This window comes from Liolophura sinensis, chromosome 7 (assembly GCF_032854445.1).
Source record: "Liolophura sinensis isolate JHLJ2023 chromosome 7, CUHK_Ljap_v2, whole genome shotgun sequence".
Classification (NCBI taxonomy): Eukaryota; Metazoa; Mollusca; class Polyplacophora; order Chitonida; family Chitonidae; genus Liolophura; species Liolophura sinensis.
In genome coordinates, this window is record NC_088301.1 from 26,705,673 (window position 1) to 26,731,491 (window position 25,819).

Genomic DNA, 25,819 nt, shown 5'->3' on the forward strand with positions numbered 1-25,819 from the left:
ATTGTTCAATAATGTATTAAAACTTAAGCTCGGAATTAACTTTGTCTCAGGATGATACTGGTATTAAGAATTAAGCCTGGCTTATAGTTAATACACTTTTGATCAACTGGGTCTTGGTACCTAGTGAAGGATGATGGCTTACTCTGAGCAGTGAAGGACACTCTGGTTTCCTCTACTTACAAAGAATAGTATAGATAAAAAATATTACTTTTAACTGACAAAAAAATATAATAAGTGAATGCATTTATCACAGCAAATCAACAATACAGCACACATTCAATATATATTTTATTTATTTATTTGATTGCTGTTTTACGCAGTACTCAAGAATATATCACTTATACGACGGTGGCCACAGTTATATATGATAGGAAGGGACAAAAACCAGGGAAAACCCTGGATCATCCGCATGTTGCTGGTAGATTTTAACTCCCACCTACGACCGGAGAGGAAGCCATCATAAGCTGGACTTGAACGCACAGCGACCGTATTGATGAGAGGCCCTTGAGGTTTTGTTCTACGCTAGCCCGCTAATTAATATAGGAGTAGGAGGCCTCACACTTTCAATGCAGAATACATACCGTCCCGACTTAAATGGAAGATGACATTCTAGGAACATTTACAAGCGACATATGGCAAAACGTTTTGCTATTTATACATTTCAAGGTTAACGGGTACCATTTCATAACTATCTTTTGCTATAGAATCATTTACAGTTATCTCCAAATGATTTAATTATAGAAGGCACCCCGGGAAGTCTAATCTCCACCCCAGTAAAATACAGGCCTATACAAACTGGGACAATAGTCCTGTATCTTGATATATACTGAAGAATCGTTAAAAATGTCCCTACATGCGGATTATCAGGAAAATTTAACAGATTGGTCCTTAGCTTAATGAAAAGCTATTAATCGAAATATGTCGACTGACTACTCGTTTCTGTAAAGTGGTTGGCTGAAACTGAAGATCTCTGCCATTGCCAAATCTCCAATCACAGTCAAAGGGACAATACTCTGTATTTGTTCCGTCTCTCACGGTGGCGAAAAATTGTTTAAAAACGATTCATGGGTACGGATTAAGATATCAGTGTGTCTGGCAAAGACGTGCGGAGCGCAAAGTTGTAAAGCTGCTGACAAACATGGGACTGTCACACTGCTGAAGAATCATTTAAAAATGTCCCGGTTCCAAATCCAGATCACTACGAAAATTTAATATTTATTTGACTGGTGTTTTACGACGTACTCAAGAATATTTCACTTATACGACGGGGGCCAGCATTATGGTGGGAGGATACCAGGCAGAGCCCGGTGGAAACCCACGATCATCAGCAGGTTGCTGGCAGACTTTACCATGTACGTACGACCACACTTTAACAGATTGGCACATGTAGGGTCATGGCCAAGCCATGCACCAGGTTTCATCCGAATTTAAATAACCGTAACGTTTCTGTAAAGACCGGTATACAAACGGACAGACAGGCATGCAGACATATTAACGCCGTCAAAAACATAACCTCCTTTGGCACACCATTAACTCTTGGAAAGTAATATCTTCCATTGCAAGGATTTCTATCCGGTTACAAATAGAGTGATTGGAAAACAGTGCTGGTCCTTGTGTGTTGGGGATGGTGGAGGGGGGGAGGGGGTAGCGGGGGCGTGCACGTTGACACCTTTTAAGAAATAAAACTCTAAATGAAGTAAAATGACAAGTGGCTTGATTTCTCCTGTAATACGTTCGTGTGGTCATTTGTCAACTATCACCCTGTCCGTCACTATAGTGTATGCAACAATACCGTGTATACAGAATATACTCTGGTTTTACTCTCTATGCTGTATCACTCCCAGTCTTTTGCATTTTGTTATACACGAGTATCACCAAATATTGTATTTTATACAATAATTTTTAGAAAATTGCAAGGATGGACGTGGTTGCGGGCGATTTAGTAGGAAATACCAACTATTTCAAAACCAGTCCGGAAAAACTGCATTTGAAGTCTCGGTATCATCGTTACTGGGCTACTAACGTCACCATCGTCGTATAAATGGAATATTCTTGAATAAGGCGTAAAACAGCGATCAGACGAAAAATGAAAGTTAACTTGAAGATGGCAATAATTAATTCAAACGCAGGACTTAGATGATCAAAGGGAAAGACAGCAAATTTATAACCTGACTTGTTTATTGGAAATGGGGTGGAAACAGAGTGAGACCTAAACAGAGTAAGACCTAAAAAAGTGAGACCTAAACAGAATGAGACCTAAACAAAGTGAGACCTCAACAGTCATAACCATTTTTCTCATGTGCTTGGTAATGCAATAAATCAATTTTAATCCAGAGTTTTTATGTGGCCATGAGATGCGCCATGTTACACCAACCGAAAGAAAAAAAAAATGATGTCGCGACACTCGTAGGGCACATCAATAAAGCAATAAGCTTTTCTCCTTTATAGGTCTTTGAAAAAAAAACTATGACGACAATGTATAGCAGATGCCTTTCTGCCTAGGGATTAAATGCCCAAGGCAACTTCATGTATGTAGGTTCGTTGAAGATCGCGTGTCTTCCGCCATTATGGTGTGCATATCTGCACGTGCCACGTGGAAAAGTTTCTCAGTAACTTGGCAAAGGTTAGGGGTTTATCCCGAGCACTCCATTTTGATTAAAACTGCATGACCGCCATTGTACCCTATAGCTAAAAATTCTTGAGCAGCACGTGTTAAACACCATCAGTTTTGAACCGACTAGTAAAATGAGAGATTGCGCTATTCGAATTTGAAAAAAAAAAAACAATAGGTTTTAGGCTTTACCATTATTGGAGTATAAACGGTATTACCATGTAAAACGTTTGGGTGGCCATTTCAACAAAAGCATACAATACGGCCGCACCTCTGCTAGGATGCATTTTGGATCGAAGGAAACCACGTAAAAGGCAACCTTATCAGATTGCTGGCATACATTGAATGGAATATAATAGATGGAAAGCAAAAGAACCGGTATGTAGGCCTTACCGTAAAAAGTTATGTGTATTCCTGTGATAGTATATTGATTAATTATCTCGAACGTTATATATAAAGATTACATATGTACGTAGTATACCTATACCTTTATGCGTAACATGCGCGTATATAACGCTACATGCATCATTACATGAGATGTCTGACAAACCCTGCCTTCCACTAAATAACGTGTTCAAGGAGAGGGTATTCTTTCTCGCATCCTAAGAGTTGTCCTTAGAAACTGAACTTCCCTGGTCAATCCTTGGTCGGGTCACACCTAAAACATTAAAAGAGATGGTTGTAGCTTTCTCGTTTGGCGTTCAGCATTAAAGGGATAGTGCAACGACTGGTTGACCCGTATCAGTATAACGGCTCGGGCGGGGAATCTTACTTGCCTTCGGTAAGTCGTCTCAGTAAAGCAGCACTAGATAAAGGCGTGGTGGAAATCCGTCCTGCAACAAGGAGGCACATATACATGCACTATAAGGTATCCTTCTTCGTCATATGCTGAAAACTTGTTAAGGAGGCCTACGACGTTAAACCCCTAGCACTCACTCACTCACTTACTTACTTACTCACTCGAAACTGAACAATACGCGAAATAAAGATCTCCCGAGCGAACCATAACCTCCTTATGTAGAGCCTACGTGTAAGTAAGTTATCGCCATTCGCTTGAGGTGCTTCATCTCGGTGTGAAGTTTATCGCTTAATTACAAGTTTTAACATTTACACTTGAGAAGCTTGAATTGGGAGAACTGAAATTAGGCTTTCACTGCCACCTATAAACGTTTGTTATTAACTTTAATGGTCTTTAACTGATTTTCAGACTGGTTTCCTAAACAATTTTTATTTTCACGCATTTAAAGTCGATTTCGTAAGTACGCCTATGTACACGTACGCTTACGTTGCTTTCTCGTGGATTGTAATGGATCATGAGCAAGGCTCGCCTGTCGTACATAGGGGCCAACATAATAGGCTATATATCATAAATGATTTCAGCAAAATAAATTGAAAGAAATGATGACAATTTTCGAATGGCACTATACAAGTCTTGACCTATTTAACCATTTTACCGAACTATTTAATGGTGGTCTGTGTCTATTTTAAATAGAGCTCGTCCTAAGCTGGCCAAATTTCTGGACGAAGCCTACAGCATGGTTCTCGCGGGCCTTGAGATCTTCTCGTCCGAGGAGCACACAAAACAGAAAGACCAAGGCGTGGAGAGTGAAGAAATGGGGGCATGGCGGCTTCAGTTGTCAAAGGAGCGAGCCGAAACCCTTAAGCGCGTGTGGTCAGCGGTCTTTTACGCAACCGCTTCGTTCTTAATAGTTGTCATCAACAAAGTTGTTCTTACAACATACAAGTAAGTATTCATCGTAAATGCGTCCTGTTTCAACTGTAGGCTAGTTGATCTAGATATAGTTGTGTCGAAAACTGGTCACCAAATGACTGTTTCTCCAACGCTGTTTAAGTACAGTGCAAACGACCGCAGATTCGGTGGGGTTCCTACCGTAACGCCCAGCTTCGGTCATATAGACTTCCATGCGGACAGTTTCACTGAGAAAAACGGCTCGAGCCCTAAAAGAACACACTACACACAGTTTTGTAATGGCTATGAGGCTATTTACAATTAGTTGTAGAGTGGAGTAACTTTCATTGAACAAGGCATTTGTGAGAGTAACGGAGGGAAACAGCTCCAGATGTATTCAACCTTCTCTGTGCGATATTCTATTTATTATTTTTATTTAAATAATATCATGATTTTATGTGCTTCAAGCAATGTTTTTACTGTAGTCCTTTGCTGATTTTTATTTATTTATTTATTTGATTGGTGTTTTACGCCATACTCAAGAATATTTCACTTATACGACGGCGGCCAGCATTATGGTTGGTGGAAACCAGGCAGAGCCCATGGGAAACCCACCACCATCCACAGGTTGCTGTCAGACCTTCCCATGCACCACTGACTTTTATGTCGTGTCACATCATACATAAAATTGACTAAAGTGTGTAATGACTTTGCTGAGCTCGCATTAGAACGTCATGAAACAAAATGTTTTGTTTTAGACGTCATAGCATCTGAGTGTGAAATATCAAGATATAATGATAAAAGTGTTATATACTGTAAATCTTCAGCCTTTTCCACCACTAAAACACTTTTTTCAGTGGAATTTAATTATGCATACAGTTATTGTGAAAATTGTGCTAAAAATGACTAGTTTGTGTCATTAAAGATGCAGGCTTCATAAATCTGTCCAAATTATTTCTCTAGGAAGGAATGATATTTCACTTATATACAAATAATAATGAGTGTAACTGGGATGTAGAAAAAAATTTGGTTCCAAAATTGTTCTTCTTGTTCTTTAGGTTAGCTTTCAGACAGTTAACAAACCACACTGGTGGCGCCCCCTGGCTAGCTGTTGAAATGCTGCTGGAGTACATCTTGAAATATAGTTGCATGAAGTTTCGCAATCCGCTACATTTACATGACAGGTGCTTTAACATTGAATGTTTGTAGACTTCCATTTTTCTTTGTTGAACTTACAGATTTCCTTCCTACCAAGTGTTGGGTCTTGGGCAGGTAAGACTTAGCTTCAGTATTGTTCTGTTCTTGTATGCTGCACTGAGTAAAAGAAGACAACATGTTTTCTGTGTTACATGTGGTATCCAGGTAACAAAAAACAATGGTGGATAAAAGGAAATGGCAGCTTGCAGGCCTTGAATTTATATACAGGCATTTAGTTTCTGCTTGCAATTATTTACCAGGGCCTCCGTGGCTCAGTTGGTTAGCGTGCCAGCGTAGCGTAATGACCAAGGAGTCTCTCACCAATGCGGTCGCTTTGAGTTCAAGTCCAGCTCATGCTGGCTTCCTCTCCAGTCGTACGTGGGATGGTCTGGCAACAACCTGCAAAGGGTTGTGGGTTTCCGAGCCCGGTTTCCACCCATCATAATGCTCTCTGCCATCGTGTAAGTGAAATATTCTTGAGTACGATGTAAAACACCAATCAAATAAATAAATAAATCAATTGTTTACCTGGTCACAGCTAAGCAGTCCCTGCAATGAAAGGTGAGCGGTCACTCTCTCTCATGCCCAAAAAATTTAAGCGACCGATTAAAAAGAACTATTCTTTATTGCCATCAAAATGTTTCCCACTTGTCTTGGCTGTTCGCTTGGTGATTGTTGTCATTTTGAAAACGAAAGTGATGTGTCGTAGTCTTGGTGTTGTCATATGCTGTCAGCCAGAAACAGTTTCCTAGTTGGCCATGTTAAGTGTCCTTTGGGGTGCGTTCAAATGGTCGATTTCACTGCCACTGGTGGCAGAGTCAGTTTGCCACCGGTATAATATCACAGTGTTTCGAAAGTTGTGTCTGGTCGGGAAAGTTACAAAGCTACAATACACGGCACCAACATCAGGCTTTGTGTCTGCAGTGGCGCCACTGGTCTCCTCGAGCGGCCAATGGAACAACATATCAGTGGCCACTACCTCCTCCAGTGTTCACCAGGAAGCAAATGGAATGGACCCTTATAAAATATAAAGAAATATAAAGAAACTTTTGCTTATTGGTCTGAGTTTGATTTGTAGTGGTATTCTCAACAGACATGTCAGTCCCAATCTACCTAATGGCAGCTAGTTGGCGGATCCATGTTTAACAACACCTAAACGCCATGCATCAGTTTAGAATAGTACAAACATCTCAATCTCTGCTGCAGAATCAGTCATGCATCCGTGACCTCAGAAAACATGGGATCTGAAGATGTCCCGTCACCTTAATTTTAACAATAAATTAATTTCATTCTTAAGTTGTGTCTATGCCATCACGGAAACGTTGCTCATAGCACGAATCAAAGTGAATTTACTCAGTAAATTTGAAATCTCACAGTTGAGTTCAGGTCTGGGTGTTTTAGTTGCCATCTGCATGGCTTCATTAAATAATACAGTTAAAATAAATTTATAATTTTTGTAGCTAATTATGTGGAGACCTGCATTTGTTTACAATTTAATTTATGTTTTTTCGTGTTCAAGATATAAGCCTTTTACTTACATGTAGGAGAATTTTCTCTCTTAAATACTACATGTCTTTTAAAGTTTGCTACATGTATTTTTGTATTTCTTTCAAAAACTTCACATGTGGCGGCTCATCCCATTTAAAAGGGTTAAATGTGCTGATGTTGAGAAATCAGAGCATTTCCTTTTAGGAAGGACATGCTCAGATGATAAAACAAATGCCTATGTTTTCCTATTCCTAACATATGAGAAAAATCATTGTACAGCCTATCAGTCTCCATGGTAACAGTGTAGCCGGCATATGGCAGGATGTGGCCTGGCTGTGCCTGCTAATGTAGCAGGTTTGTATATTATAATAATACTGTTAACATCAGGTCTAAGTGGCAAACAGTATGGTGGAAACAGGAAACAGATAATTTTATTGACAACAGCTGAGTACAGAAAATGACAAAATATTTTTTTCTTTACAATATTGTTTAATTTACATGTGTTGAATTAATTTCAAGTACGTGGCACCATTATCTGTATACAGGATACTGATGTAAGCATAACTTTATAAATTTTTTTTTTTGTTATTATTCACTACTAAATTTCACGTAACAGCTCAGACACATTTTAGTTTAGTTCATTGTTGTGAAGCTGTAATGCATTCTGCAATATCTGAAAAAAAAACTTTTTTAATTTTTTAACTATTTAAATGTTGGCCGCATTGTTGCATGCGAGTGCTTATTTTTGCATAGATTACTTCAGGCAGTGCTGTGCGATGCAGAGTGGTTAACTTGTTATTGAGCACTAAATAATATGTTGGGCACTCTCTTTGTTCAAACTGACTGATCCCTGATATTAATTTAGCATTATATTTTGACACTTATAGACTACACTCACCATAACAAAAAAAAAAATAAATAAACATTTTCAATATCTAAGGCATTCACTTTTACAGGGGCCATTTTTTGAGCATTTCTATACACTTTGTGATGAACTCAATTATAGGAACAGAGGGGATTTTAGCAATGATACCAGGGAACTGTTCAATATTTTATAATGGATGTAATTAAAGCATGTGTGCCTTGGCATCATTGTATTTATACAAATATATAAATACACTAGATTTCAGTGTTTGTCCCAAACTCCAGTTAGTCCTGTATAGTATAAGAACTTAAAGGCAAGTGACTTTAACAATTAGACTTGATCTTCTCCTTATCAAATTAGTGGGGCCTCCGCGGCTTAGTTGGTTAGCGCGCTAGCGCAGTATAATGACCCAGGAGTCTCTCACCAATGCGGTCGCTGTGAGTTCAAGTCCAGCTCATGCTGGCTTCCTCTCCGGCTGTATGTGGGAAGGTCTGTCAGCAACCTGCAGATGGTCGTGGGTTTCCCCCGGGCTGTGCCCGGTTTCCACCCACCATAATGCTGGCCGCTATTTGTATAAGCGAAATATTCTTGAGTACGGCATAAAACACCAGTCAGATAAATAAATAAATATCTCATCAAATTAGCATGTATCTTGTGTCAGAAATAAATCAGAATAATTCAAATAAAAGAAATGAATTCAAATAATTCAAAGTCAAGACAAATATTTATGTTGATACAATACTTGGTGTTGGAAATCTTTGCTATGTGTTGTTTCATCCCTGGAAGACATAAGGCTAACTTTATGCTTCTATTTAAATGTGTAGAATTAAGTTGAGTGTCATGTTCAATGGAATTCTCTCCGGCTGTACGTGGGAAGGTCTGCCAGCAACCTGCGGATGGTCGTGGGTTTCCCCCGGGCTCTGCCCGGTTTCCACCAACCATAATGCTGTCCGCCGTCGTATAAGTGAAATATTCTTGAGTACAGCGTAAAACACCAATCAAAAAAAAAAAAAAAAAAATCAACGGAGTTCCATTTATTACCACCATCTGTTGTGTTCTAGACAAAAAAAAAAAAGATCACAGCTATTTATGATATTGTAAATTATGTTTGATTAAAATTGAAACTAAATAGAGGGAAATAGAATGTCTCTCAACACTGCATGTAGGTAATTCCTAGTTTTGAGCATCCGGGTTGATGACAAGGAGCAGGAAGTGATAAATAACATGTAGCCAGATTGGGCAAAATGCTGTTTTTTGTTGTTGATTGTTACAGCTTAAAGTACTACGGGACACTGAAATTTCGTATTTGAAGGCTGAGCACATTCTGATTACTTTTCCAGATAGAATTTCAGTTAGTGTGCTAGCGCAGCGTAATGACCCAGGAGCCTCTCACCAATGCGGTCGCAGTGAGTTCAAGTCCAGCTCATGCTGGCTTCCTCTCCGGCCGTACGTGGGAAGGTCTGCAGCAACCTGTGGATGGTGGTGGGTTTCCTCTGGGCTGTGCCCGGTTTCCTCCCACCATAATGCTGGCCGCTGTGTTACTGGGTAAACACCACTCAGACTGGACAGTATGAGTAAGTGTTTGGAACAGTGTCTATCTGGTACATATAACTAACACATCAAGGCCATGCTATAGCCTAAAGTGAATAGCCTGGCTCCGATAACCAGCCACTGGGTCTGCAGGTGCAGGTGATTTCTTTCTGGATCCATAGTTATGCCTCGCTTCCTTTTGTATCTGTACCTATGTCTGGTTTCCTTTGAGATACGTATATAGCTATGGCTGGTTTCCTTTGGGATATATAACTATGTCTGGTTTCCTTCAGGCTCTGTAATTATGGGAAGATTTCTTCTCAATGTCTAGCTAGTGGTTTCCCTCTTGGTCTGAAGCAACAGGTGGTTTCCTTCTGAATAAGAAGCTATGGCTGCTTCCTTTGGGATATGTAGCTATGGCTGGTTTCCTTTGGGATATGTAGCTAGTTATGGCTGGCTTCCTTTGGGATATGTAGCTATGGCTGGCTTCTTTTGGTTTCCTTTGGGATATGTAGCTATGGCTGGCTTCCTTTGGTTTCCTTTGGGATATGTAGCTATGGCTGGCTTCCTTTTGAATATGTAGCCATGGCTGGTTTCCTTGTGGATGATATGGTCACATGTGGTTTCCCATTGGATGTGTACATATGGATAAATTTCTTATGGATCTGTAGCTATGGGTGATTTTCTCTTGAATCTGTAGGTAGGTACAGGTGGTTTACTTTTGAATCTGTAGGAACAGATGGTTTTCTTTCGATCTGTAAGTACAGGTGGTTTTTTTTTGAATATGTATTTACAGGTGGTTTTCCATTGAATCTGTAGGTACAGGTCGTTTTCTTTTTAGATATAGGTGGTTTTCTGTTGAATCTGTAGGTACATGCGGTTTTCTATTTAATCTGTAGGTACAGGTGGTTTTCTTTTGAATCTTTAGGTACAGGTGGTTTTCTGTTGAATCTGTAGGTACTGGTGGTTTTTGTTTGAATCTGTAGGTACCGGTGGTTTTCGTTTGAATCTGTAGGTACAGGTGGTTTTCTTTTGAATCTGTAGATACAGGTGGTTTTCTATTGAATCTGTAGGTACAGGTGGTTTCTATTGATTCTGTAGGTACAGGTGGTTTTCTTTTGAATCTGTGGATATTTGTTGTTTCTTTCAGGATACGTATAGTTATGGGAGTTTGTGTTTGGCGCTGAAGCTAAGGGTGGTTTCCTGGATCTACACGGCTGGGTGGTTTCCTGGATCTATACCAGTGGGTGGTTTCCTGGATCTATACCAATGGGGGGGGTTTCCTTCTGGGTCTGCAGTTATAGGTCTCGCATGCAGTTAGATGTAGATAAATATGCCTTCTGTACTGGATAAATATTATACTTGTACAAGTGCTAGCATGTTGTGAACTATAAATAGATTGGACCCTAATCAATGTAAGGGAAAAACAATAATTAGCATTATTCCAGTAATAATTTGCATGTTTTCTTCCTTCTGTTTACAGATGGTAGTTGCCATAGTTGCTCTGTTTAGTGCCAAACAGTTAAACCTTGTCAGTTTTCCAGACTTTTCTCTGGAAGTCACAAAAAAGGTAATTCACCACATTGGGAACATTTTCTAAATGAAGGTTTAAAATATGAAATCATGGGATGTATCTTACCTTTTATATGATACCCTCAGCACTTAAATGATTCTCGTTTTTTACTGTTTTAAGGCTTGCATGTTTTCACTGTCATTTCTCACGGGCCAAACGTTTGATGTGAAATACATTGTGACCACATTTGTTTGGAGGTAAATTTATTTGATTGGTGTTTTATGCTGTACTCAAGAAATTTTCACTTATACGACAACGCCCAGTATTATTAAGGTAGGAGGAAAGTGAACAGAGCCCAGGGGAAACCCACGACCATCCGCAGGCTGCTGAGAGACCTTCCCACGGCTGGAGACGAAGCCAGCATGAGCTGGACATGAACTCGTAATGACCACATTGGTGAGAGGCTCCTGGGTCATTGTGCTGTGCTGGCATTCTGATCCCCCAGCCACGGAGGTCTCTGTGTTTCTACATCAAGTGAAAAACTTGCCCATTATAGTTACATGTAGTTCACAGCATTCACGGGCCAAGCAAGACATTTGTCTTCTGCTGGAAGTTCTCCGATTAAGGTTGTAATCCAGCTCTCGTCTGTTTGGCTGTGGCTTTAAGTGAAAGAGTTTGTCAGGTACCTGGCATCCATAAAGCGTACGTCTGTCATAGAAGAAAAAAAATTTCAGAGTAATATATTAATTACATAGATATCGTGTGTTTGACTGAAAAATTGTTCAGTACGACGTTAAACCCCAAGCACTCATTCACTCAATCACTCACTCACTCACTCTTCAGCTTCTTTGTGGTGTTTGTATTTACAGATATGGCCACTGCCGTTGTTTTACCTTGGCAACTTAGTGTGTGGACTTGGAGGCACACAAAAACTAAAGTGAGTACTTTAGTATCACTTCAACTGGGTACGGTTTCCTGCAATTTTTCACCAACTAATCACCCTGCTGTACTAATTTGGTGAAAAATATTAATGTGAAATGATATTTGACCGGCTAAACCTTTGTACAACGTATTGTACAGCGAGGCGATTAGTTGGTGAAATATTCTGCGAAATCATCGGTGAATTAGTTTTTTTTGAAGATGTAAACTCATGAAAAGGTTTATGATTGAAACAACTGATGGTTTTCGGGGGGCCTCCATGGCTGATTTGGTTAGTGCGCTAGTGCAGCATAGTGACCCAGGAGCTCTCACCAGTGCAGTCGGTGTGAGTTCAATTCCAACTCATGCTGGCTTCCTCTCCGGCCGTACGTGGGAAGGTTTGCCAGCAACCTGCGGATGGTGGTGGGTTTCCCCCGGGCTGTGCCCGGTTTCCACCCACCATAATGCTGGCCGCCGTCGTATAAGTGAAATATTCTTGAGTACAGCATAAAACACCAATCATATAAATAAATAAATAAATAAACCAAGGTTTTCAAACTTCATTTAACAAATTCAAGGGTTTGCATCAAGCTGAAATATTTCTGAGGTTTCGGTGGTTTCCGTCAATCTCCGTTTTCTTTGGAATTAAGGATTTAATTTCTAGCATCAAACTGAAACGTTTCTGAGGTTCTTGGTGATTTCCCAAAATCTCTGTTTTCTTTGGAATTAAGGACTTATTTGCTAGCATCAAACTGAAACGTTTCTGAGATTCTTGGTGGTTTCCCAAAATCTCTGTTTTCTGTGGAATTAAGGACTTAATTGCTAGCATCAAACTGAAACGTTTCTGAGATTCTTGGTGGTTTGCCAAAATCTCTGTTTTCTTTGGAATTAAGGACTTAATTGCTAGCATCAAACTGAAACGTTTCTGAGATTCTTGGTGGTTTGCCAAAATCTCTGTTTTCTTTGGAATTAATGAAGTTAATTGCTAGCATCAAGCTGAAATATTTTGTGTGTCCTTGGTGGTTTCCCAAAACCTTAGTTTTCTTCCGAATTAATGGATTTAATTGCTGGTATCAAGCTGAAATATTTCTCATGTCCTTGGTGGTTTCCCAAATTCTCAGTTTTGTTTGGAATTAATGGAATGAATTGCTACCATCAAGATGAAATGTTTCTCAAGCCTTTGGCGGTTGAGCAGACTTGCCAGCGTGTATCGATAGAAACTTGCATTCATAGTAAGAGAAGTATTAAATGAACTGAAATGGCCACTTTCATAGTTGCTTAAATGCTGATTTCTGTGTATGTGATTGGGATTTTAAAACAAAATTTTCTTCAAATTTACTTGTGTACAATTTTGTTTGAAAATTGATAATTATGAAACTCATCATCTCTAATTTTGCAAGCAAGTTCATGAGAAACTGAAGAATTGATTAACAAGATGTTAAATTTTTACTCTGGATGCGCTTGTTTCCTTCACTCATCATATAACTGGCTGCCATCATATGAGTGGAGAGTTATGACCCAGGAGTCTCTCACCAATGCGGCCGCTGTGAGTTCAAGTCCAGCTCATGCTGGCTTCCTCTCCGGCTGTACGTGGGGATGGTCTCTCAGCAACCTGCAGACGGTCGTGGGTTTCCCCCGGGCTCTGCCCGGTTTCCTCCCACCATAATGCTGGCCGCCGTCGTATAAGTGAAATATTCTTGATTACGGCGTAAAACACCAATCAAATAAATAAATAAATAAATATGAGTGGAGAATTCTCGAGTATGTAGCATCAGGAATCGGTCAACAGAGGTGTCTTGTCATTTTCAGCCTTCCAATGTTCACTGTGCTGAGAAGGTTCTCAATACTCTTCACTATGATACTGGAGTACATTGTGTTAAGGTGAGTAGGTTAAATGTACCCTCAACTTTTTCGCATATGAAAAAGCCAATTTCAATGCAGTTTTTGCACACTTATAATTTGCTTTTGTAGACAAAACTACGTTGGTTGGATTGACCAATTTCAGGGCTTCACAGAAAGTATAATTTTATCAATCTACACAGAATAATGCCTTTAGAATATGCTTGAATAAACACCTTGCAAACATGCAAAAAGTTGAAGAATTACAGTACATGTATTTAGGAAATGTAGGGCATATTGAAATTTTTTGACATATATCGCATAAATTTGAATGAGTAAGGAATATGCTTTTCATGACTTGTCATGATAATCGTAAAAAAAAACACCAATATCGCACAGGCATTCGGCAACTCGTGCACATAAATTTGGTTGGGGTACATTTCAATGTCAGTTTGTACAGGCTTTCTGCAAAACTTGCACATGAATTTGGTTGGGGTACATTTCAATGTCAGTTTGTACAGACTTTCTGCAAAACGTGCACATGAATTTGGTTGGGGTACATTTCATTGTCAGTTCATACAGGCTTTCTGCAAAACTTGCACATGAATTTGGTTGGGGTGCATTTTGATGTCAGTTCACACAGGCTTTCTGCAAAACTTGCACATGAATTTGGTTGGGATGCATTTTGATGTGAGTTCATACAGGCTTTCTGCAAAACGTGAACATGAAATTGGTTGGAGTGTATTTTGATGTCAGTTCATACAGGCTTTCTGCAAAACTTGCACATGAATTGGTTGGAGTGTATTTCGATGTCAGTTCATACGTGCACATGAATTTGGTTGGAGTGTATTTCGATGTCAGTTCATACGTGCACATGAATTTGGTTGGAGTGTATTTCGATGTCAGTCCATACGTGCACATGAATTTGGTTGGAGTGTATTTCGATGTCTATCCATACGTGCACATGAATTTGGTTGGAGTGTATTTTGATGTCAGTTCATACGTGCACATGAATTTGGTTGGAGTGTATTTCGATGTCAGTTCATACGTGCACCTGAATTTGGTTGGAGTGTATTTCGATGTCAGTGTAATTGATAAAATGTGTATCACTTAATCGAAGATATTGAATATGAATACCCTAATTCTTCAACCTTTTCAACCAAATCTACAACCAATATTTGAAACATTCTTATGAAACTATGGGGTGTAGAGAAATAATTTGCTCAGTTTTATGAAGCTTGCATCTCTAGTGACATAATCAAATCATTTAATATCATCTTCATAATAGTTGTATGGATAAATTCCGCTGAAAAACATATTTTGAGGTTGTTACTTTTGTTACTTTTATTGATTTCCCGTTTCAGAGTTAGCGCTACATTTTCTGTCCAGCTGTCCGTGTCACTGATGATCATTGGTGCCATTGTCGCCTCTAGGTAGGTTGTCAGGTTGGGGAGCGGTAGATTCTGGGTCAATCCTGGGTCGAGTCAAACCTAAGACCTTAAAAGAGAAAGTTGTAGCATGAAAGGGATAGTGCAATGACTGGTTGACCCGTATCAGTATAATGGCTCAGGGGGCCTTCGGTAAGGCGTCTCAGTGAAGCAGCGGTAGATAAAAGAGTGGGGGAAATCCATCCTGCAACAAGGGGAAAGATGAAATGCACTCTAAAGATTCCTTCATCATAATATGACTGAAAAATTGTTAAGTACGACGTTGAACCCCTCACTCACTCACTCACTCACTCACTCTAGGTAGGCTAATGTTAGCTCACAAATAATTGTGATTATGTACGGTGAAATTGTTTGTAGTTCCAAGCAAAAAATAATTGATGTCTTTGATAATTAACTGAAGCTGGATGTGATTTTAAAACATTGTTACCTGCTTTGTCTAGTGAAGCCTGATTTGTGGTTCCAATTTTTTCCCAAACAATGCCTGGTTCCACTTAGCTAATGTCCTGGCCGCAATCATATAAATGTAATTTTGAGCATAAAGGCGAATAAAATTTAGCAGATTAAATTTATTTCTTGTATTTCATATCCATGATAATTAGTTTTCCTGATTTCCCTTAGGATGATTACAAATAGATTAAGTTTTCCCCGATGATGATTGCTGTTAACTTGTCATTTTACTAAGTGATTATTACCAGTAACTTTCGTGTTTTTCATGATTGATCAACTGGAACTGGATGGAGATGAGTTTTTATTTGCTGCATTTTATACTGTGGTGTCAACACTGTAATTAACACCAAAAGTCGATATCTACAATAATCGTTTTTAATGTATCATGACCTTCCAACTGTTATAAAATTACCTAAAATTTTCTTTAATTAAAGAAATTAACTGATGGTGATTACAGACAACTTTCTTGTCTTCTCTCACTTCTTAACGGCAGTGCTGACCTAGCCTTTGATACCATGGGTTATGTACTGATCACAGTCAACAATGTGTGTACGGCAGGGAATGGAGTCTACACAAAGAAGAAACTCGATGCCCAGGTTTGTTGCTTACTTTCCAATACAGCAGATTTTACAAGGTGATGAGATGGCCCCTGTTTTGATATACTTAGTTCATATCAGTAATGGTCATTTTTTAAGTCACCACTTTACTCTGTACCTTTGTCAATACGTCTTTTAACTCTGCCAGTCTGACTTTAAACTTAGCCAATACAACTTTTAACTCGGCCAGTATGATTTTTAACTTTGCCAAAAGGGCTTTCAGCTTGGCCAGTATGATTTTCAACTCTGCAAATATGACTTTCATCTTGGCCAGAATGACTTTCATCTTGGCCAGTATGATTTTCAACTCTGCAAATATGACTTTCATCTTGGCCAGTACGACTTTCATCTTGCCCAGAATGACTTTCATCTTGGCCAGTACGACTTTCATCTTGCCCAGAATGACTTTCATCTTGGCCAGTACGACTTTCAGCTCTTCCAGTAAGACTCATCTTGGCCAGTACAACTTCAGCTCCATGAGTAAGACTTTCAGCTTGGCCAGTAAGACTTTCAGCTTGGCCAGTAAGACTTTCAGCTTGGCCAGTAAAACTTTCATCTCTGCCTACAGGACTTTTATCTTGGCCATTAAAACTTTCAACTTTGCATATACAACTTTCTACTCGGCCCGTATGACTTTCACCTCTTGCAAATACAACTCTCAGCTTGGCCAGTATGACTTTCAACTTTGCAAATATGACTCTCTCAGGCAGTACATCTTTTGACACGGTCGATACAGCCTTGTTTTTCAGGTAATGACATACCGGTAGAGTCTGTTCATGAGGTCATTATGTTAGTCCATGGTAATACGGTAAATGTCAACCAGGTATTTTCATACATCCGCTACATGTATTGACACATTTCCAGGATACTTGTTGATGGTCAGATCTGAAGATTGGCGATTTGTGTCTTACAAAATGATGCACAAGAGCAGAAAACACTGGTTAAAGGGTAAATAACCCTACATGTAAATACTGCAGTAAATATTGACCATGAGGTTTTGTGTTAGAAAAAGAGAACACCGGTAACTTTTCCAGTTTTTAGCAAATGTTTGATGGGATAATATCTGACTTTCCTTTTATTGTAGCTTAGGAGGTGACTTTTTCTTCAATATTTAACATAAATTTTGTAAGCAGGCATGATTTAATCTACATGTATCTACATGTAAAGTCCAGCTCGTGTTGGCTTCCTCCCTAGCCGTATGTAAGAAGGTCTGGCAGTAACCAGCAGATGGTCGTTGGGTTTTCCCGAGTTTTTCCCGGGCTCTGCCCCGGTTTCCTCCCATCACAACACTGGCTGCCGTCATATAAGTGAAATATTCTTGAGTACCGCATTAAGCACCAATCTAATAAATAAATAAATATCTCCTTCTGAGAACGTTACTCTTTTTCCTTTGCAGTTCCTTGGGCGATACGGACTCATATTTTACAACTCCTTTTTTATGCTGATACCAACAATAGCTTTAGCTGTGATAGGTCAAGAATTTCAAAAGGTAGGTGTGCATGAAATTATCGTCAAAAGCTTGAGCCATTTTCACAAAAACTTCATCGTTCAAATATTTTGTTTCCAAACCATATCAGCTTTGTTCATATGACACGGCAACAAAGATGAAAGGATATTCACTGTACCAGTACTTTATTTCTTCTAATTTTTAGGACAGATAGTAGTGGTGCTGAAAGCAAAGAATTACATTTCTCTCCCATTTTTTTTTTTTTTTTTTTTGAAAAACTAAAGATAAGAATATGTTGTTCATTAGATGGATTAACATTGTAAAAAAAGAAGAAACTAAATATTCTTGGTACAATTACGGTAATGTATATTGGCTAAAAAGAGCAGACCAGTGGTCCCAAAACTTAGAAGAATTCTTCAACCTTTTTGCATGTTTGCAAAATGTTTATTCAGTTAACCTTTTTGCATGTTTGCAAAATGTTTATTCAGTTAACCTTTTTGCATGTTTGCGAAATGTTTATTTCTATTGTCCTATTCTTAAGGCATTAATCTGCATTTAGCAATACTCTTGAGTGCGACGTAAAACACCGATTAACTAAATGAACTCTGCTTTTCACAGACTTATAAAAATCATACTTCTTGTGAAGCCGTGAAATTGACCAATCCAACTAATGTAGTTTTTTTTTCCAAAACCAAATTAAAAAGGTCTAAAAATCACACTTTAAGTTGCTCTTTCATGTGCAAAAAGACAGAGAAAATAAGATGCAGAGAAAAGTTTTGGGGCTGGAGCTGGAGTTCAGTTTTCAGCACAGTCTCTCTAAGTATTGCACTGGTTACATTGATGCAGCATAACTGAAGACTGAAAGCACCGCCTTTTGGGCTAAACCTACTGTGCCATAACCTTGAAAACATTCCAAAGGTTTGAACGACCTTGGGGGAAAAAACTGCAGTTGCTAACCTGTTGTTTTGTGTTTTTTTGTATTTATTTGCCCAGGCTGCTGCGTTCAAACAATGGAACAATCCAGTGTTCCTGATCTATTTCCTGGCCTCATGTTTCATGGGATTCATCCTTAACTATGCCACTGTACTGTGTACAGCATATAACTCTGCCTTGACCACAACGGTTGTGGGCGTTTTTAAGGTAAGACAATGTTTGCATTTTTAAACTGTATATACATGCTAACTTTGGGGGGGTGGGGGGGTGGGGGGGCTGGATTGCTCAGAGGTAACGTGCTACATGTAGGTCGATGTGACTTTCGCTAACTTGGGTGGCCTTGATCGCTCAGAGGTAATGTGCTATATGTAGCTCGCTGTGACTTTCACTAACTTGGGTGGCCTTGATCGCTCAGAGGTAACGTGCTACATGTAGGTCGATGTGACTTTCACTAACTTGGGTGGCCTTGATCGCTCAGAGGTAATGTGCTATATGTAGCTCGCTGTGACTTTCAGCCCTTGAGTCCATCGAGGTACATCTTGAGTTCTAGCTCTTACTCGTTTGGCTGCACCTTCAGGCTAACTGGAGTCATAAGGCTGTCAGGAACCTGACAAAGTCGAAGGTTTGCTCCGGATTCCGGTTTCTTCCACCCTCAAACCTGACAGCTGTGACACTGTAATTAAAAAACCAGTCAAATGCAGTAAATGAATAAACATCCAATGACTGTAATTTGACACTATCAAACTGATCTGATTAGGATAGCCATGCTGAAAGAAAGCAACTGACCTAAATATTCATTTATTTATTTATTTTATTCAAGAATTATTCACTTATACAATATTGGTTGTGATACAAAATGGAAAACGTGAAGCAAACATTGTTTCATTGTAATTAACAGTTTGAATAGAAAATATTAAGAAATTTAATATTATTATGAAATTATATCACACATTATATCATTTACATTCATCTCATACTCCTCAACATGAAATATAACGTCATACCAATTTTGTTATGTTGTTATTTCTTGTGTGTTTTTTGTTTTTTTCCAGAATTTACTAATCACTTACTTGGGGATGTTTATTGGAAATGACTATGTGTTTTCTTGGGTTAATTTTGTTGGACTGAACATAAGGTAAGTATGCTGAATAAAGCACGTCATCAAGCATTATTACCAAACATGTTAAGATACTTATATTATACAACTTTGGTTTATCTGTTATTTTAACCCATCAACCCATAGACTAGAGGCTCATCTGTAGGCATATGCATCCAATGGATGCATTGCTTGGAGCACTACCCTAATTCTTCTAAAATTCTGAAGATATTAGTAGTGTTGAAAGTAGAATATTACATTTCTTTGCCAGCCTATTGGAAAAGTTAAGCTATGAGTATGTTGTTCATTAGATGGTCTAACCATGTGAGAAAAAAGAAACTCAATATCCCTGCTAGAATTACACATATATCGGCTAAAATGAGCTGATCAGGTGTCCCAAATTTTAGAAGCAATAGGGTATTCATGAGGGGATATGTGTGGGAGCAAGGTGTAGCTCGGTGTGTAGGGCCCAGGTTCAATCCCATGATTGGACATCGAATGTTTGTTTCATCCACTCTCACCATTTGAGGGGCCTTGGTGACAGTAAACAGTCAACAGGGTTCATAGAGCCATTTGTGCAGTCTTTAGCCACTTTAACATTCTTTAAAAAAAACCTCTAGTTGTCCGCCAACTTTGTGTGTATATCTTTAGCTTACGTGTGGAAAGAAAGTTTGGTTTTCTCCCTCCAAAAACCTGATCATCATCATAGTGAAAATTTTTGAGCATGGCCTGAAGCAACAGCTAAATAAAAATATGTCAGAACACAGCAAAATGTCAGGTTGTGCATGAAACCATTTTCATGTCTAATCATTATATTTTGGGGAAGAAATTTGACCTTTCTTAGTTTCACGGGCAATGAGAATGAACTAATGTATGACTCTTCATATAATTTTCATGTGTCCCCTACACCAAAATGCTTTGTGAATTTATGGGAGGAGACTGCCTTTATTTAAAGATGGTGTGCTCCTTTAAATTCACAACGCATGATCTCGAAGATTTTTAAGTATGGTTTTCATTTTAAATTTACGGTGAATAAAATGCATAAAAACATTGAAATTCTACTGCGGACTTCATGGACCATGTAGGATAGGCCCAAGCAGATTCTGTAAATTCTTTAGATACGCTCAGTTTTATTTCCATTTTAAATACAGACATTGATGTAGTAATTCCTAGATATTCACAGAGTGTAGAAATATAGAAATCTTACACATCAGTGCTTTGACTTTGCTCAGTAATGTCCAGAATGTCCAGTGTCAAATCTCAGTCTTTACTTGCACTTTATTCACTGCAAAAACAGTTAGGAAAATCATGAGCACCATATTTAGAATCTGCACAAAGTGGCCTTCCAGACGATGTAGAAGATGAATCGAGATACTCTAATTAAAGGTTGTGTGTGCTTTTAAACAATGACATCATTATGTTATGGGCATAATGTCTGTCAACAATTGTTTGTTTAAAACCATATCTTAAGAACCTAGTATATTGTTCAAAAGTTTTCCCAGAATTTCACTTTAGTTTTGATTCTGTTAGGAATTAACTTTAATAGATGGACACATACTAGATCGCTGTGAGTTCAAGTCCAGCTCATGCTGGCTTTGTCTCCCTTTGTATGTGGGAAGATCTGTCTGCAACCTGCGGATGGTCAAGTGCTTCTTTTGGACTCTGCCTGGTTTTCCCCCACATAGTATTGGACTGCTGTTGTGTAATTGAAATATTAACTTGTTTTAATGTTGGTATTATTATCCTTGTAAAGCGTCCGCTTTGTGAGCGGTAGATCCATTATCAATCCTGGTCACCACCTAAGACTTTAAAAGAGGAAGTTGTAACTTCCCCGCTTGGCTTCCGCATGAAGGGGAAAGTGCAACGACTGATTAACCCGTATCAGTATAATGGCTCGGGCGGGGTGGCTTACTTGCCTTCAGTAAGTGAAGCAGCACTAGATAAGTGAAACAGCACTGGGTAAGTGAAGCAGCACTAGAGCTCAGTGAAGCAGCACTATATAAAAGAGCGATGGAAATCCGTCCTGCAAACAAGGAGGCTCATTACATACACTCTAAAGACTCCTTTGTCGTCATATGACTGAAAACTTGTTAAGTACGACGTTAAACCCCCAAGCACTCACTTCCCTCACTCCAGCAATAATGTTGGCTGCCGTCGTCTAAAAAACACTAATCAAATAAATAAATGTTCTTCTCTGTTGCAGTGTAATCGGAAGTTTGATATATAGCGTCATCACATTCCGTGCTAAGCAGTCCAAGAGTCCAGTCTTGTCTAACGGACAGATAACAAGGGTCTGAAGATTGTTTCCATGAGAGTTCCAGGCACTGTCTTTGTACTTACATACAATGATGGAATATGGAATGAAAAACAGAAGACATTACAAATGACTGAATGAGTGAAGACTCATTTGTAGAGAACTCAAAAAGAACCTATTGTATTTAAAGCACGTGCACATGAATATAGAGACGGACGAAGGGAAGAATCGAGAGATAACGAAGATGAATGAAGGGAAGAATCGAGAGATAGCGAAGATGAATGAAAGGAAGAATTGTGAGATAGCAAAGATGAATGAAAGGAAGAATTGAGAGATAGCGAAGATGAATGAAAGGAAGACATTGTGAGATAGTGAAGATGAATGAAAGGAAGAATTGTGAGATAGCGAAGATGAATGAAAGGAAGAATTGAGAGATAGCAAAGATGAATGAAAGGAAGAATTGAGAGATAGTGAAGATGAATGAAAGGAAGAATTGAGAGATAGCAAAGATGAATGAAAGGAAGAATTGAGAGATAGTGAAGATGAATGAAAGGAAGAATTGAGAGATAGCAAAGATGAATGAAAGGAAGAATTGTGAGATAGCAAAGATGAATGAAAGGAAGAATTGAGAGATAGTGAAGATGAATGAAAGGAAGAATTGAGAGATAGCGAAGATCGAATGAAAGGAAGAATTGTGAGATAGTGAAGATGAATGAAAGGAAGAATTGAGAGATAGTGAAGATGAATGAAAGGAAGAATTGAGAGATAGCGAAGATGAATGAAAGGAAGAATTGTGAGATAGTGAAGATTGAAAAACTTGAGTGCAAATGGTCACATTACAGAAGGATGAAAGAAATAATTGTGTGACAGAGAAAATTAAACATTTTGAGTCGCTATGACATTCAGCTTTCAAAGAATGTTTCTGCGCTCAAAACTTTAAACTGAGATTATGCCATGTAAGTACATGTATACAATGTCTGTGATGTAAATGTTAGAATTGACATCGTTTCTGGTGGAAAGTGAAGTGAAGTTTTTTTAGTTCTGTGAAATTGGCCACTGAAGGATAGACATTATTATGTCTATCTGACCTGGTGTGTTATTTTTTTCAGACATGATATTCAGAGAATTTGTAGATTCCCCAGGCTTGTCTTCCACCAAAACGGTTTGCATACTAGCATCTGTGCATCACTGGTGGGGAAATTTGTCAGTAAATTGCCAAAGGTCGGTGGCTTTCCTCGGGCACTCTGATTTCCTCCACCCATAAGAGTTACCGCCATCATATGCGTGGAAATCTCTTAAATATAGGTGTTAAATAACAATGAAATAAATCTATAAATAAATAGTTTGTAAACTGATGGAACTGTTCTCTTGTTTCGTGATACAGTTAGACATGTGTTTGTATTCATTCTAACTTACATACATCTTTTGCTATTTTACTTGTTTTTAGGCTGTGTTTATTTTTACTGTTATCTTTTTTGTTTGTATTTTGTTTTATTTTTAAGTTATTTGCTCCCTTATAAAGTGAGCCAAACTTTAATGTCACAGGTATGGGGAAGTAATTTCTGTCACAAAGATTATTAAACCAGCATGTTGTTAATACTTGCTGTAGACTTTCTATGGTATTGTGAGAGAGGGAGAGAGATCAATCTTGCTCTGTGTTCCAATCAGTGTTGACCGTTGCTTGGACCAAATATGGGTTTCATGATATTTTAAAAATGTTTAAGCAAAAAATAGAAACATTAATAAAGATTGAGGTTCTGATGTGGCACATTCGCTTTAACTGCTAAACAGGCTGTGTATTTCCTACATTCAAGATTAATTTGTGAATACCCAAATTCTTCAACCTTTTCGGCTGCCTCTGCAACCAGAATTCTAAAACATTTTGAGTGAACAGTTAGGTGTATAGAAATATAATAGGAAGCTTGTATCTGTAATGACAAAGAAATCATATGTTATAACACAAAAAAAAAATCATTTTCATAATAATTGTATGCATAAATACCACTGAAATAAACAGCTTTAGAGCTCGAAAAGGTTGACGATTTTTCAGTAATGCAGCCTCTATATATATCTATTTAATGTGGAAATAAAGAAACAAATCAGTTTTAACTCTCCTGTTTAAAGTACAGGAGTAGCTTATGTTGAATAATAGAGGCTGCAAGTTTTAACAAAATGTTCGGGGTGGTGTCTTAAAAAGTACTGCAGGAATTGAGGTCAGGGTTTGCACACATGTAGAGCACAATAGCACAAGGGGGATATTCAATTGTTGATTGGATGTGTGCATATTAAGTACCATAAGGAATTCTTGACTTAGTGTAAGAATCAATAAACAAAGTTTTAGAGATAGGATCTGAAAAAGCATTGGAGGTCGGGTTTGCACACATGTCAAGCAGAATCATCGATGGAATCGTCGTTAATTCAGTGTGTACATATTAAGTATATTAAGTACCATAAATTACTGAGTTCCTGACTGCGTGTATTATGTAACCAGTGTTAAACAAAATGTTAGGGGTAGTATCTCAGAAAGTAGTGCATGTATTGAGCTCGGGGTTTGCTCACATGTAGAGCACAATAGCACAAGGGGGATATTCCATCGTTGGCAGGGTGTGTGCACATTAAATGCCATAAGTAACTGAATTCCTGACTTAGTGTATTGTGTATTAGAATCACTGTTAAACAAAATGTTAGGTTTTCTTAATGGTGTGATGGTATCTTAAAAAGTATTACATGTATTGACCTGAAGTTTTACATACATATAAAGCGCAGTGACGCAATGAGGATGTTCCATCACTGATCTGTGAGCATATTAATTACCGTAAAAGGGGGCCTCCATGGCTCAGTTGGTTAGCGCGTTAGCGCAGCGTAGTGTCCCAGAAGCCTCTCACCAATGCAGTCGCTGTGAGTTCAAGACCAGCTCATGCTGGCTTCCTCTCCGGCCGTACGTGGGAAGGTCTGTCAGCAACCTGCAAATGGTCATGGGTTTTTACCCGGGCTATGCTCGGTTTCCTCCACCATAATTCTGGCCGCCGTCCTATAGGTGAAATATCCTTGAATATGACGTAAAATACCAATCAAATAAATAAATCAAACACAGCCATTTCCCTTGCTCTTGCTGCTTTGGAACCTTGGTGACAATAAAGAGGTTGACAAAGCTTATGTGGCCCTTCGATGAAGACCACTTGTCTTCCACCAATCTGAAGAGCATGTCTGCATGACGCGAGGAAGTTTGTCAGTAACTTTTCAAAGGTCGGTGGTTTCTTCTAACTATACAACAAAAGCCATCCCTTTCGTGAAAACTCCCTCAATCTGGTGTTAACCAACATAAAATAAATAAATAAATGAAGTGTACATTTAGCTTTACAAAAGCCTGATTAATTTAGATATTGGCCAGTTCTTTATATGAATTAAAATATTTGTCATAAGTCTTTGCATCCATTTTCAGGAGCATCCATTATACATAAAAGGTCTCCTCCTTCCATACACTTTCCTGAAATTCACCTGTTTTGAGTTGTATCTTTTATCTTGTTTTGTTTTGAAATCTATCCTGTTCTGAACTGTATCCTGTTCTGTTTTGAACTGTATGTTGTTCTGTTTTTAACTGTATCTTGTTCTTTCTTCATCTGTACCCTGTTCTGTTTTGAAGTGTACATTGTTCTATTTTGAACTGTATCTTGTTCTGTCAAGAACAATATCTGCATTGTTCTGTTTTGAACTCATCCTGTTCTGTATCTTGCTCTGTTTTGCACTGTATCATGTTCTATTTTGAAGTGTATCTTGTTCTGTTTTGAGCCGTTCCTTGTTCTGTTTTGAACTGTTTCTTGTTCTATTGTGAACTGTATCTTGCATTTCAAACTGACTCTGCTTCTAGCTGTCTTTTTCTCTTCTCATCTGTATTTTATTCTCTCCAGAACTGTAACTTATTCTATTATTTTATTCTGCCCAGAACT

General features: G+C 38.5%; 1 protein-coding gene across 1 annotated transcript; it reads left to right on the forward strand.

Annotated features, from left to right (window-relative positions):
• The first annotated feature begins 4,146 nt into the window (after nucleotides 1-4,146).
• LOC135470789 (solute carrier family 35 member D2-like protein) lies at nucleotides 4,147-24,160 on the forward strand. Its single transcript, XM_064749832.1, has 11 exons — nucleotides 4,147-4,355; nucleotides 5,540-5,573; nucleotides 10,865-10,951; nucleotides 11,764-11,831; nucleotides 13,622-13,693; nucleotides 15,016-15,084; nucleotides 16,040-16,142; nucleotides 17,539-17,631; nucleotides 18,583-18,729; nucleotides 19,575-19,657; nucleotides 21,822-24,160. The coding sequence occupies exons 1-11, from the start codon at nucleotides 4,147-4,149 to the stop codon at nucleotides 21,913-21,915; spliced, it is 1,059 nt and encodes a 352-aa protein (XP_064605902.1). The 3' UTR covers nucleotides 21,916-24,160.
• Nucleotides 24,161-25,819: the final 1,659 nt, after the last annotated feature.